Source organism: Mesoplodon densirostris, chromosome 9 (genome assembly GCF_025265405.1).
Source record: "Mesoplodon densirostris isolate mMesDen1 chromosome 9, mMesDen1 primary haplotype, whole genome shotgun sequence".
NCBI classification, from domain to species: Eukaryota; Metazoa; Chordata; class Mammalia; order Artiodactyla; family Ziphiidae; genus Mesoplodon; species Mesoplodon densirostris.
In genome coordinates this window covers 11,513,080-11,526,299 of record NC_082669.1, presented here as the reverse complement: position 1 = coordinate 11,526,299, position 13,220 = coordinate 11,513,080, and the positions used below count along the sequence as shown (strand labels likewise).

At 34.4% G+C, this 13,220-nt stretch overlaps 1 protein-coding gene across 1 annotated transcript in view; it reads left to right on the top strand.

Annotated features, from left to right (window-relative positions):
- The window catches only part of LOC132496453 (platelet glycoprotein 4-like), a 32,534-nt gene extending 23,011 nt beyond the window's left edge, over positions 1–9,523 (top strand). Inside the window, 5 exon segments of the mRNA XM_060108837.1 lie at positions 5,476–5,663; positions 6,678–6,800; positions 7,813–7,882; positions 8,450–8,511; positions 9,375–9,523. Of these exon segments, the coding sequence (XP_059964820.1) occupies positions 5,476–5,663; positions 6,678–6,800; positions 7,813–7,882; positions 8,450–8,511; positions 9,375–9,523 (592 nt within the window).
- The last annotated feature ends 3,697 nt before the right edge of the window (positions 9,524–13,220 follow it).

The following is a 13,220-nucleotide window of genomic DNA, read 5'->3' as shown; positions in this document are numbered from 1 at the left end:
AGGGAGCACAGAGTCCCAGGCAGGATAAACCCAAGGAGGAACATGCTGAGACACATAGTAATCAAATTGACAAAAATTAAAGACAAAGAAAAAATATTTAAAAACAGCAAGGGGAAAACAACACATAACATACAAGGTAACTCCCATAAGATTATCAGCTGATTTCTCAGAAGAAACTCATTCAACTGATTTCTCAGTTGATTTCTCTGCAGTCCAGAAAGGAGTGGCATGACATATTTAAAGTGATAAAAGGGAAGAACCTACAACCAAGAATACTCTACCCAGCAAGACTCACATTCAGATGCAAGAGAGAAATCCAAAGCTTTACAGACAAGCAAAAGCTAAGAGAATTCAGCATCACCAGACCAGCTTTGCAACAAATGCTAAAGGAACTTCTCTAAGTGGGAAACACAAGAGAAGAAAAGGACCTACAAAAACAAACCAAAAACAATGAAGAAAATGGTCATAGGAACATACATATCAATAATTACCTTAAACGTGAATGGATTAAATGCTCCAACCAAAAGACACAGGTTTGCTGAATGGATACAAAAACAAGACCCATATATATGCTATCTCAAGAGACCCACTTCAGACCTAGGGATACACACAGACTGAAAATGAGAGGATGGAAAAGGGTATTCCATGCAAATGGAAATCAAAAGAAAGCTGGAGTAGGAATACTCATATCAGACAAAATAGAGATTAAAGATTGTTACAAGAGACAAGGAAGGACACTACATAATCACCAAGGGATCAATCCAAAAAGATATAACAATTGTAAATATATATGCACCCAAAATAGGAGCATCCTAATATATAAGGCAAATACTAACAGCCATAAAAGGAGAAATTGACAATAGCACAATAATAGTGGGGGACTTTAATACCCCATGTTCATCAATGGACAGATCATCCAGAAAGAAGACCAAAGGAAACACAGGCTTTAAAATACAAATTAGACCAGATGGACTTAATTGATATTTAGAGAGCATTCCAGCCCAAAGCAGCAGAATATACTGTTCCAAGTGCACATGGAACATTTTCCAGGATTGATCACACATTGGTCCACAAAATGAGCCTCGGTAAATTTAAGAAAACTGATATCATATCAAGCATCTTTTCCAGCCACAATGCTATGAGATTAGAAATCAACTATAATAAAAAAAAAACTAAAAAAAAAAAAACAGTTTGGGCTTCCCTGGTGGCACAGTGGTTGAGAGTCCGCCTGCCGATGCAGGGGATACGGGTTTGTGCCCCGGTCCAGGAAGATCCCACATGCCGCGGAGCGGCTGGACCCATGAGCCATGGCCGCTGAGCCTGCGCGTCCAGAGCCTGTGCTCCGCAACAGGAGAGGCCACAACAGTGAGAGGCCCGCGTACCGCAAAAAAAAAAAAAACAAACAAAAACAAACAAACAAACAAAAAACAGTTTGAGGCTAAACAACATGCTACTAAACCAATGGATCACTGAAGCAATCAAAGAGGAAATAAAAAAATATCTAGAGACAAATGAAAATGAAAACCTGACAATCCAAAAGCTATGGGAAGCAGCAAAAGCAGTTCTAAGAGGGAAGTTTATAGCAATACAATCTTACCTCAGGAAACAAGAAAAATCTCAAATAAACAACCTAACCTTACACTTAAGCAATTGGAGAAAGAAGAATAAACAAAACCTGAAGTTAGTAGAAGGAAAGAAATCATAAAAATCAGAGCAGAAATAAATGAAATACAAATGAAGAAAACAATAGAAAAGATCAATAAAACTAAAAGTTGGTTCTTTGAAAAGGTAAACAAAATTGATAAACCTTTAGCCAGACTCATAAAGTAAAAAAAGGGAGAGGGCTCAAATCAATAAAATTAGAAGTGAAAAAGGGGAGAAGTTACAACAAACACCACAGAAATACAAAGAATTATAAGAGACAACTACAAGCAAATATATGTCACTAGCTGGACAATCTGGAAGAAATGGACAAATTCTTAGAAGGGTAAAGTCTTCCAAGACTGCATCAAAAAGAAATAGAAAATATGAAAAGATCAATCACAAGTACTGAAATTGAAACTGTGATTAAAAACTCCCAAGAAACAAAAGTCCAGGATCAGATGACTTCACAGGCGAATTCTATCAAACTTTTAGAGAAGAGTTAACACCTCTCCTTCTCAAACTATTCAGAAAGTTGCAGAGGAAGGAATACTCCCAAACTCATTCTATGAGGATACCATCACCCTGATACTAAAACCAGACAAAGACACCACAAAAAAAGAAAATTACAGGCCAATATCACTGATGAACATAGATACAAAATTCCTAAACAAAATACAAGCAAACCAAATCCAACAATACATTAAAAGGACAACACACATGCTAAAGTGGGATTTATCCCAGGGATGCAAGGATTTTTCAATATCTGCAAATCTATCTGTGTGATACACCATGTTAACAAATGGAAGAATAAAAACCATATGATCATCTCAACAGATGCAGAAAAAGCTTTTGACAAAATTCAACATCCACTTATGATAAAAAAACTCTCCAGGAAGTGGCTATAGAGGCAACCTATCTGAACATAATAAAGGCTATATATGACAAAAATACAGTTAACATCATACTCAATGGTGAAAAGATGAATGCATTTCCTCTAAGATCAGGAACAAGACAAGGATGTCCACTCTTGCCACTATTATTCAACATAGTTGTGGAAGCCCTAGTCATGGCAATCAGAGAAGAAAAAGAAATAAAAGGAATCTAAATTGGAAAAGAAGAAGTAAAACTGTCACTTTTTGCAGATGACATGACACTACACATAAAAAATCCTAAAGATGCTACCAGAAAATTACTAGAGCTCATAATGAATCTGGTAAAGTTGCAAGATACAAAATTAATACACAGAAATCTCTTGCATTTGTATACACTAATAAGGAAAGAGCAGAAAGAGAAACTAAGGAAACAATGCCATTTACCACTTCATCAAAAAGAATAAAATACCTAGGAATAAACCTACCAAAAGAGACAAAAGACCTATACTCTGAAACTATGAGATGCTGATGAAAGAAAGTGAAGATGACACAAACGGAAGGAAAGATATACCATGTTCTTGTATTCAAAGAACCAATATTGTCAAAATGACTATACTACATAAGGCAATCTACAGATTCAATGCAATCCCTATCAAATTACCAATGGCATTTTTCACAGAACTAGAACAAAAATTTCAAAATGTGTATGGAGACACAAAAGACCCTGAGTAGCTAAAGCAATCTTGAGAAAGAAAAACGAAGCCGGAGGATCAGGCTCCCTGACTTCAGACTATACTACAAAGCTACAGTCATAAAAACAGAAATATAGATCAATGGAACAGGCCAGAAAGTCCAGAAATAAACCCACACACCTGTGGTCAATTAATCTACAACAAAGGAAGCAAGACTGCATAATGGAGAAAAGACAGTATCTTCAATAAATAGTGCTGGGAAAACTGGACAGCTACATGTTAAAAAAATGAAATTAGAGCATCCTTTAACACCATAGACAAAAATAAACTCAAAATGGATTAAAGACCTAAATGTAAGACCATATACTATGAAACTCTCAGAGGAAAACATAGGCAGAACACTCTCTGATGTAAATTACAGCAAAATTTTTTCTGAGCCATCTCCTACAGTAATGGAAATCACAAGAAAAATAAATAAATCCTAAATGAACTCAGAAGCTTTTGCACAGCAAAGTAAACCATAAACAAAATGAAAAGACAACTCAGAGAATGGGAGAAGATATTTGCAAACAATGCAACCAACAAGGGATTAATGTCTAAAATCTTCAACAGCTCATGCAGCTCAATATCAAAAAAAAAAAAAACAACCCAATCAAAAATTGGGCAGAAGATCTAAATAGACATTTCTCCAAAGAAGACATACAGATGGCCAAGAAGCACATCAAAAGATGCTCAACGTCATCAATTATCAGAGAAATGCAAATCAAAACTACAAAGAGATATCACCTCTGGGCTTCCCTGGTGGTGCAGTGGTTTAGAGTCCGCCTGCCAATGCAGGGGACGCAGGTTTGTGCCCCGGTCCAGGAAGATCCCACGTGCCGTGGAGCGGCTGGGCCCGTGAGCCATGGCCGCTGGGCCTGAGCGTCCAGAGCCGGTGCTCCGCAACGGGAGAGGCCACAACAGTGGGAGGCCCGCATACCACAAAAAATAAATAAATAAATAAAGAGATATCACCTCACACTGATAGGAATGGCCATCATCAAAAAATCCACAAATAGGGCTTCTCTGGTGGCGCAGTGGTTGAGAGTCCGCCTGCCGATGCAGGGGACACGGGTTCATGCCCAGGTCTGGGAAAATCCCACGTGCCGTGGAGCGGCTGGACCCGTGAGCCATGGCCGCTAAGCCTGTGCATCCGGAGCCTGTGCTCCGCAACGGGAGAGGCCACAACAGTGAGAGGCCCGCGTACCACACACACACACAAAAATCCACAAATAAAGCCTGGGGAGGTTGTGGAGAAAAGGAAACCTTCCTACACTCTTCGTTAGAATGTAAACTGGTACAGCCACAATGGAGAACAGTACAGTGGTTCCTTAAGAAACTAAAAATAAAGCCACCATATGGTCCAGCAATCCCACTCCTGGGCATATATCCAGAGAAAAACGTGGTTCAAAAGGATACATGAACCCCAATGTTCATTGCAGTGCTGTTGACAATAGCCAAGACATGGAAGCAACCTAAATGTCCATGGACAGATGAATGGATAAAGAAGATGTGGTACATATATACTGTGGAATATTACTCGGCCATTAGAAAGTATGAAATAATGACATTTGCAGCAACATGGACGGACTTGGAGATTATTATACTAAGTGAAGTAAGTCAGATAAAGACAAATACCATGTGATATTGCTTATATGTAGAATCTAAAAAAGAAATGATACAAATGAACTTATTTACAAAACAGAAACAGACTCACAGCTTAGACAACAAACTTAGGGGTTATGGTGGACACGTAGTAAACAATGGAGGGTAGGAGACATACAATAAACACCCACATACACGCACCCCAGCAAGTGAGCAGCCTTTCTCTCCAGGATTAAGCTTTGGAAGATTGAAACTTTATGTTTATTTCATTTAAACTGGGCACAAATAAAGGATTTGAGGGAGTCATATAAATATTTAGTCCATAGAGGAAACTAACTATGAGAAACGTCTTCAATATAAATACTCTCTGGTAGTTCATAAGCAAAAAATAATCTCAGAAGCTTTTGAAAACAAAGATAAGAATAGCTCATACTCAAGTAGAGTTCTGCTAAGCCTTAAAATTTCCCAAGATTTTTTTCCCTAAGATTTAAGCATGAATTCTAACAAGATTATATCTAATTTTTGTAAGTGAAAGCAATAATATAAACTTAAAAATAGGAAAAAATGGACCTCCAGAATGAAGTTCAGTTTCCCAGAATGAAGCTCTTTCTTATCTGGTTTAGGTCATTCTATGCTGTGTTTGAAGCCAAAATTGATCTGATAGGAATCCCTTTGTATAGATTCATTTTTTCATCCAGGGCTTTTGCATCTCCACTTCAAAATCCAGGCAACCATTGTTTCTGCACAGAAAAAATTACCTCCAAAAACTATACCTTATATGGTGTGCTAGATGTTAGCAAATGCAAAGAAGGTGAGGACAAGTTCTCAGTGTCACTATCCATGGCATAATTTGTATTATTCTTTAAAATGTAAACTTCACCTGGGATTCCTTTCCACTAGAAATTTAAAGTGAGAATGCAATAAGGGCAGAAAGTTAGGGTGATGGTAGGATATTTTTTTTCTGATTTTTGTACCACTTTCAAGCTCCCAGTTGTTTTGGTGTTGCAAAACTTAGTTACTGTTAGGTAAAACCATACTGATATTTCCCAGTGTTACTTTGGATAATATAACTTTAGGTCCTTCATGTATTTTTAAATTGGATTATTTATTTTTTTGAGTTGTGTGAATCCCTTGTATATTTTGGATGTTAATCACTAATGGGATATGTGGTTTGCAAATATTTTCTCCCATCCCATAGGTAGCCTTTTCATTGTTGATGGTTTCCTTTGCTGTGCAGAATCACTGTGATCTTTTTAGATTTAGGGTAAAATGAAAATAGTTCCCAGAGTACTTTGAGCATCGCAACTTATCCAGCTGACATTTTTCTAACTTTTTCTACCCTAGAAAATGGTAAATAAAAATAAGTATATTTCAGGATGTCTCTGAAAGAAGAATTGACTCAAACACGAAATTTGGAGTCTATCTTATTTTGCTCACCTATTTCATGTTGGAGTTAGTGTGACTAAAGAGAGAAAAACCTCTTGAATAAATTCTCAGTCCATAGACATATTACTGCCTGAAACATGAAGGTATATGGTTGTAACTTTGTGTTCAACAGCTAAGCTTTACATATTTAAAATAAACACCTAAGCGATGAACAACAGGCATCAATTGACTGGTTACTAGAAGTTTAAATTTTATTTTTGTTCAAAAGTGATTAGATGTTATAATCTTCCCTTACCCTGACCCTCCAATTAGTATTCAAAGCCAAATTTGCATTTCTTTTTTAACTTAAAAAGCTTTATTTTCAAGGGAATCTTTTCTGAGAGGTATGTGTAATGAAGAAAATGATTTATTATGATTGTCAGTTAAAACTTGTTTTCAGGAAAACCTGTGTACATTTCACTTCCTCATTTTCTACATGCAAGTCCTGAAATTACAGAAACTTTTGAAGGCTTAAATCCAAATGAAGAAGAACATAGTACGTACTTAGATGCTGAACCTGTAAGCAACTACATTATTGATCTGATTGGTTTAACATTGTTTTCTAAAAATGAAGGAAAAATTAAATTATCTTCATTTTCTCAATCACATTTATTAATATTTATTACATCACAATCTTGATAAATTACTTATTTTTATCTCAATGAAAATTACATTGATCTCTTCCTATTGTTGCCTATGAAATGTCACAGTAATTCTATTCTAGTTTTTTAGCATGTGGAATTTTATAGACCTTTTTAATTGTTCACAGGTCAGGGAAAGCAATGATGGAATAATTCTAATTGGCTTAAAACAATTTGGTATAAATTACAATTTTATGCTCATTTTATACTTAACTGCAAGCATTGCTTATATGAAGTGACACCAGATTACAAAGGATTAAAAGAGATTTTATGGGTATATGTGTATTTGAGGCAATATCTATTATACTTAGCGTCAGGAAAAATCTATTAAATTTCCTATAGTGTAACAGTTTCACCTTTTAATTTATTTTAATATTCTCCTTTTCAAAATTTAAACAACATGCCAGAATTTTAGCAGGCATGTTTCAGTTTAAATAATGATAGAAGTAGTATTATAATTATACTGAGGATACACAGGTTATGGCTGATATATAGTTGAACATGCATAGCTCAGGATTTAAATTGACTGTATGAGTTCTAGGTATCAGTATTGTTGTTGTTGTTGTTCATCCTCCAAAACCAGCTCAGACAAATATCACAAATCTAACTAAAGCTTAGACACGAGGCTGGGAAAAGGAACTGTGTGTGTGCATGTATACACATATGCGTATAGATCTGTATATGCACAGGCATATACACATAAAATTTAATTATGGAGAGTTATGTATGTGATATTTAATATGTTCAATTAATTATTTAATAAATTTCATAAGTTTCAAGTAGTACAGTTTCACCTTAGGTTCTACGTAACAGTAAAAATAAATTTGGGATTTATAAAAGACTTTTTTTTAAAGGAAGTTGGAAATTATTTTAGTTTGTTCTCTTTTTCGATATCTGGATTTACTTTATGATTTGAAAAACAGCTGCAGATCAATATACTGGTTAAGCCAGCAAGAAAAATTGAGTGAGTCTCTTGAACGAGCTTCATTATGATTTTTAGTATTTTCTTGTAAGAATATGAGTATATCTATGAAAGGAAGGGGAAAGAATATAAAATGTCAACTTCTCTTTGGTTTAATGTCATTAAATAATTATTAAATGCTTGTAACTTTCATTTGTAATTTAGAGTTATATATATTTTCTATTGAAATGGTATTTACACACATTTTGGAATGAGTATATGGTGGCATTGCTCATTTTGCTAGCTGTCTAAATATTTCCATGACAAGAGTTTCTAGAATTCATATTTTAGTTTCCTGGAATAATTTGTTGAAAGGGAAAATATATGCTTAGAAAAAGTTAATCTAATTAGAAATCTGTATTAGAAAGATTTATAGGTGAAAGATGTCTGAGAAACATCCATATTTAAATATTAAAATTTAAAGGATTTACTACAGGGAAAAAAAATCTTAGTTGCAAGAGCAACTAATTTCTGAACATTCATTTAACACTAGTAATTACTAACATTTCTGTTATATATGTGTAATGTATTAGTATAAACTTTCATAATTATTCTCAATGTATATAACAGAGCATTAAGGGGTCTTAAGCAGAACTATATGATGCCTACTCTTTGGCTTAATGAGGTTAGTATTTTTTAATCTATTAGTCACCAAAAACAGTAAACTTTTTTGTATATAGAAAAAGCTTTTGACGTTTGAAAATTGAATAAGTATGTATAGTATTTGAAGTTGTATGAGTTTCCATTACCCATATGGACAAGTTCATATATTATTAATTATATAATTAATTATTTTGAGAGAACCAAGACACACAGAAATGTCAGGATTATGTTAGGTTTCAGTACTTTTAGAAAGACAAAGTACTTCCTATCATTTAAGATTATTTTCATAATGCATCTATTAAACACTATTTCTTGTCATACTGCCTGTGATGGGAAAGAGTCAGGCAAAATTGAAACTCCAAATAACTCAATGTGAATTCTGAACTGCTAATAAAAGCCAACTAAGTTTATAAAGACCAGGTCTGAGTAGGTATAGGCAGTCTATCTATTACCTGACAAGATATTTTTAGTGTGAATCATGGAACTGATTAGGCGCAGAATTAGGAAACGCATTTCATAAGCCTTTAGAGGAAGGAAACTGTTGATATTTGCCATTTCTCTCTGTCACTAGGAAACATCATTTGGAAAACTGGAAAATATTTCTGTAAGACCATTGTATTGATCAGTGAAGCCAGTGTATTGAAAACTGCTATATAACATGTTTAAAGGGAAGAGGAATATATTTCTCTCTCTAAATATTCCACCTTGGCATTTATTACCTTGTTTGACATGCAAAACGACTTCCATTGGTTTGTCTTACAGATAAAGATGACTAAAATGTATGCAGTGTTTTGAAAAAAGACTGATACATAAGTGGAGGGTTTTGACTATTTTGCTCCATTAAACTACCCAAATAACACTAAAAATTATTAACTTGATTACAGACTGGTGCCACTGGATGATGAGAAGAGAGCAATGTTCATAAATCAAGTAACTGGAAAAATAAACCTCCTTGGTCTGTCAGAAATGATCATAATGAGTGTTGGTGTGGTGATGTTTACTGCTTTTATGATTTCATACTGTGCAAGCAGATCAAGGTAAAATAAGTAAGTATATAACAAAAATTATATACAGCTTCAATAACATTAGTTTATATACTAGCTGTTTTCATTTTATCAAAAAGAGGTTATAAATTAGGCTGCAAATATTTCTGAACATGTCTGGTCAACTAATGTTTTTAATACATCCTTGAAGTTTTGAGATGCTTAATGTAAGTTAAAATATAAATGAAGGCTGAATGGGTAATAAGGCCTATTAATATCAAGCATATCACTATATTACATGTTTATTCTGGGAGGAATGGGCTAAAATATGAAATTGTCTCCCTTGAAAAGTTAGAATGTTGCACAAAAGCTATATATGTGTTAACTTTTAATTTCTTGATTATTTCTAGCTAATTATTTTAGAAATCACAAACAATTTATTATGTCACTGACCAGGAAAGGTTATGTAAAAATGAAAATGGTAGATATTTCGGGAGACTGAAATTTACAAGAGAAAAGAAAATAAAAAACAAAATTAAATAACCTAGAAATTAATAAGAAATAAAAACTCGGGCTTCCCTGGTGGCGCAGTGGTTGAGAGTCCGCCTGCCAATGCAGGGGACGCGGGTTCGTGCCCCGGTCCGGGAGGATCCCACATGCCGCGGAGCGGCTGGGCCTGTGAGCCATGGCTGCTGAGCCTGCGCATCCAGAGCCTGTGCTCCGTAATGGGAGAGGCCACAACAGTGAGAGGCCCGCGTAACGCAAAAAAAAAAAAAAAAAAAAAAAAAAAAAGAAAGAAAAACTCAGTAAATGATAGAGATAAAATAGGATAAATATGCTATTTTAAAATGAAGATAACATATTAATACAGAAACAGGATTTTAGCATATAGACATGCCATCCAAAATCACGGCGTGCACCCTATATGTTTAATGTGGATGCCCTGATGAATGATTACAGTTCATGAACTAAAACTGAATACAACAGTACAAGAAAATAGAAGAAAAACAATGTTCAATGCAAGAAAACTGAATTACTCAGAGTTTATAGGAAAAAATCAGGTAAATGTGAACAGTAGGAGTTTTAGCAAAACTGTAGAGGTGGTTCAGGCCTCTGTGTTTTAGACATTACTGCCTGTGGCCTCTTGTACATAGAGGAATGACTGTCTGACCTTATCTCCCTTATGGAAGCCTTTCTTTAATAATCATACGTGGCATAAGTATGGCCTTGGGGGGGGGGAATTTTCCACTTAACCATAGTTTCCATCCGCCCTCCCTTCCTAGGAATCTCAAAAAATATATACTATATATATATATATATATATATATATATATATATATATATATAGTATATATTGTATGTATATATATATATATATATATATATACAATCAAAATAAAAGCAATATACTTAGTATGAAAATCACAACTTCAAAACAATTCTTACCCTACTTCCAATCAGATTCCTGACTGTAAGCTCTCTTATACAGAAATTCTGGAGCTGCCACTGATAATTACTGAGATTCTATTATTCACCAAAATTATGCTATTTTATATGAATTATCACAACTAATCCCTAATAAAATTTTATGTTTCCAATAGCCAGGGATTCATCAGCAACCATTCTATTTGAGACATTCCAGAAAATTTAAAATTTTAACAGTGTAAAACTGTCCATTTTCAAAATGTGAATCTAATCTAACATTTAAAAAATAAAGTGGAACATTTGGAACAATATTTGTGTGTATGTGAGACTGAGAGCTTGGGCCTAGGAAGGCAACTCAATCTTTTGTTCTGACGCTTTCTGCCTATATTTATTCACTAAAAAAAGGACTGAACAATTCTGCCTACAATCCTTTGAACAGAATATATTCAAAATGCTAATCTAATATATTCACATTATAATGAAGGAAATACTGCATCACCTTTAAGACCTGTCATTAGTCAATTAACAGATAAGTTATGATTAAACAAATAATTCATATGACTTTATATAATAGATAGAAAAGATTATCCACTTAAAAGACAAATTACAACAAAACCTTGTTCCAGTGGGAAAATATGTTTTTCAAAATGAAGTATAGTAGTTGTAAAAATTTCCTGATACTATTCTCTCCTAAAATTGTATGATCTATTTCATCAGTGCTTAATGAGTCCTGAATGTCCCATAACTTGGTTGTCTATGTGGCTAAATTAAGGTGAAAGATTGAAAACTTTCTAGAGTGTCTTTGTCAACAAGCATATTGACTTGGCTTAAACATTTGACAGTTACAAGGAAAAGTTACTGCTCTTTACACAATGATTTGTCTCTTTTTTTCTTTACAATTAGAGAAGAACACTGTTCTCTGTAGATTACCTGATTTACTAGATTTAGAAGAATCACAGATATAGATTTCCTTAAACAAGCTTCTGTTTCAAATACTATAATAATTATGCCTCTGGGAAGATTTATAAACAATTGAAAAATAAGGAGATGGATGTACAAGAGGGAGTAAAGCAAAGATGGTGGAGCTAAGGTGTGATTTTGCTCAATGGATCACAAAGAGAATAAGCCAACAGTCCTTTTGAAAGAGTAGTATATATACCGCTAAATGGAGAATGGTCTGAAGGGACAGAAAAGAGTGGAAATGCTCATCCAGAACAGATTTAATGAGCGACCCCTCCTTATCTGGCCATGCGCAGCTCTTGAGAGCTGGGAAGCAGCCTTCCATGTATCCTGGAATGGGAAAATAACTGCCTTATCCATGAAGTTCATCAGAGAATTTTCCTCTGTAGCCCGAGAAACTGGGCTAACTTATAGAAAATACGATATCTTATATATATATATATAGAATTTGAGTATTACATGTTTTATTTTTTCACAACTTTCTCATAAGTACTAAGTACTTACCTCTCTTCTAATTTCCAGGAAGCAAATGAGTCTTTACATTCATGAACCACATATGTCAGGACCATTCTTAATATCGACCTACAAAATGAAGATTTGTATGCTTTATTTTTGCAAGACACATCTTATCTTATAGTTGAAGAACTGGGGGCACTTTTTTTTGCACTGAGCATCAGCACATTTCTAAAGGATTATTAGGATGCCACTGAAGTCCATACTTTCAACAAAAATAGGTACCTTTTAAAATTCAACAGGTACACACAATCGAATTGATTTAAGTTGCTATAGACTTCACTTATTCATGATCCCATTATTTTACTTGGTATTGATTCACTAATTCATTCCCTGGTGGCAAATTTGGCAGAGGAGTAGGCAATATAAACAAATCCTGAACCCTGAACTCTTGTCTTCCTCATCAAAGACGAAATACCATTACCCTCATCAGTGTCCCTGCAACACACAGACCCCAGCACTGTCAGGACATTGCATTTCACAAGCATCAACTATTTTGAAATACATTTAAGAATGGTAAGCAAATGTTTGGCCTATGAACCATTTACTATACATTACTTAAGTTTCCTTCTCTATGGAATCCTTTTGTACAGCATCAGTAGGCACTATAACCATGCTCTTTATAAGAATATGGCTTATATTTTTATCAATGATTCTGCAAATTGACATGTATAAGGACTTTGTCATTTTCCATGTTCTTCAGCTCTTCTGGAAAACTGAGTAGATTTTGATCTTTTCACTCAGTTGCATACAACTTATACTTGGCAACTTCAGAATGCTGTGCTAGTATTAAGAGATATAAATGATAATAAAGAAATTATTGTGTGGAAGAGTACAAAGTGTAGATTGTGCATTCA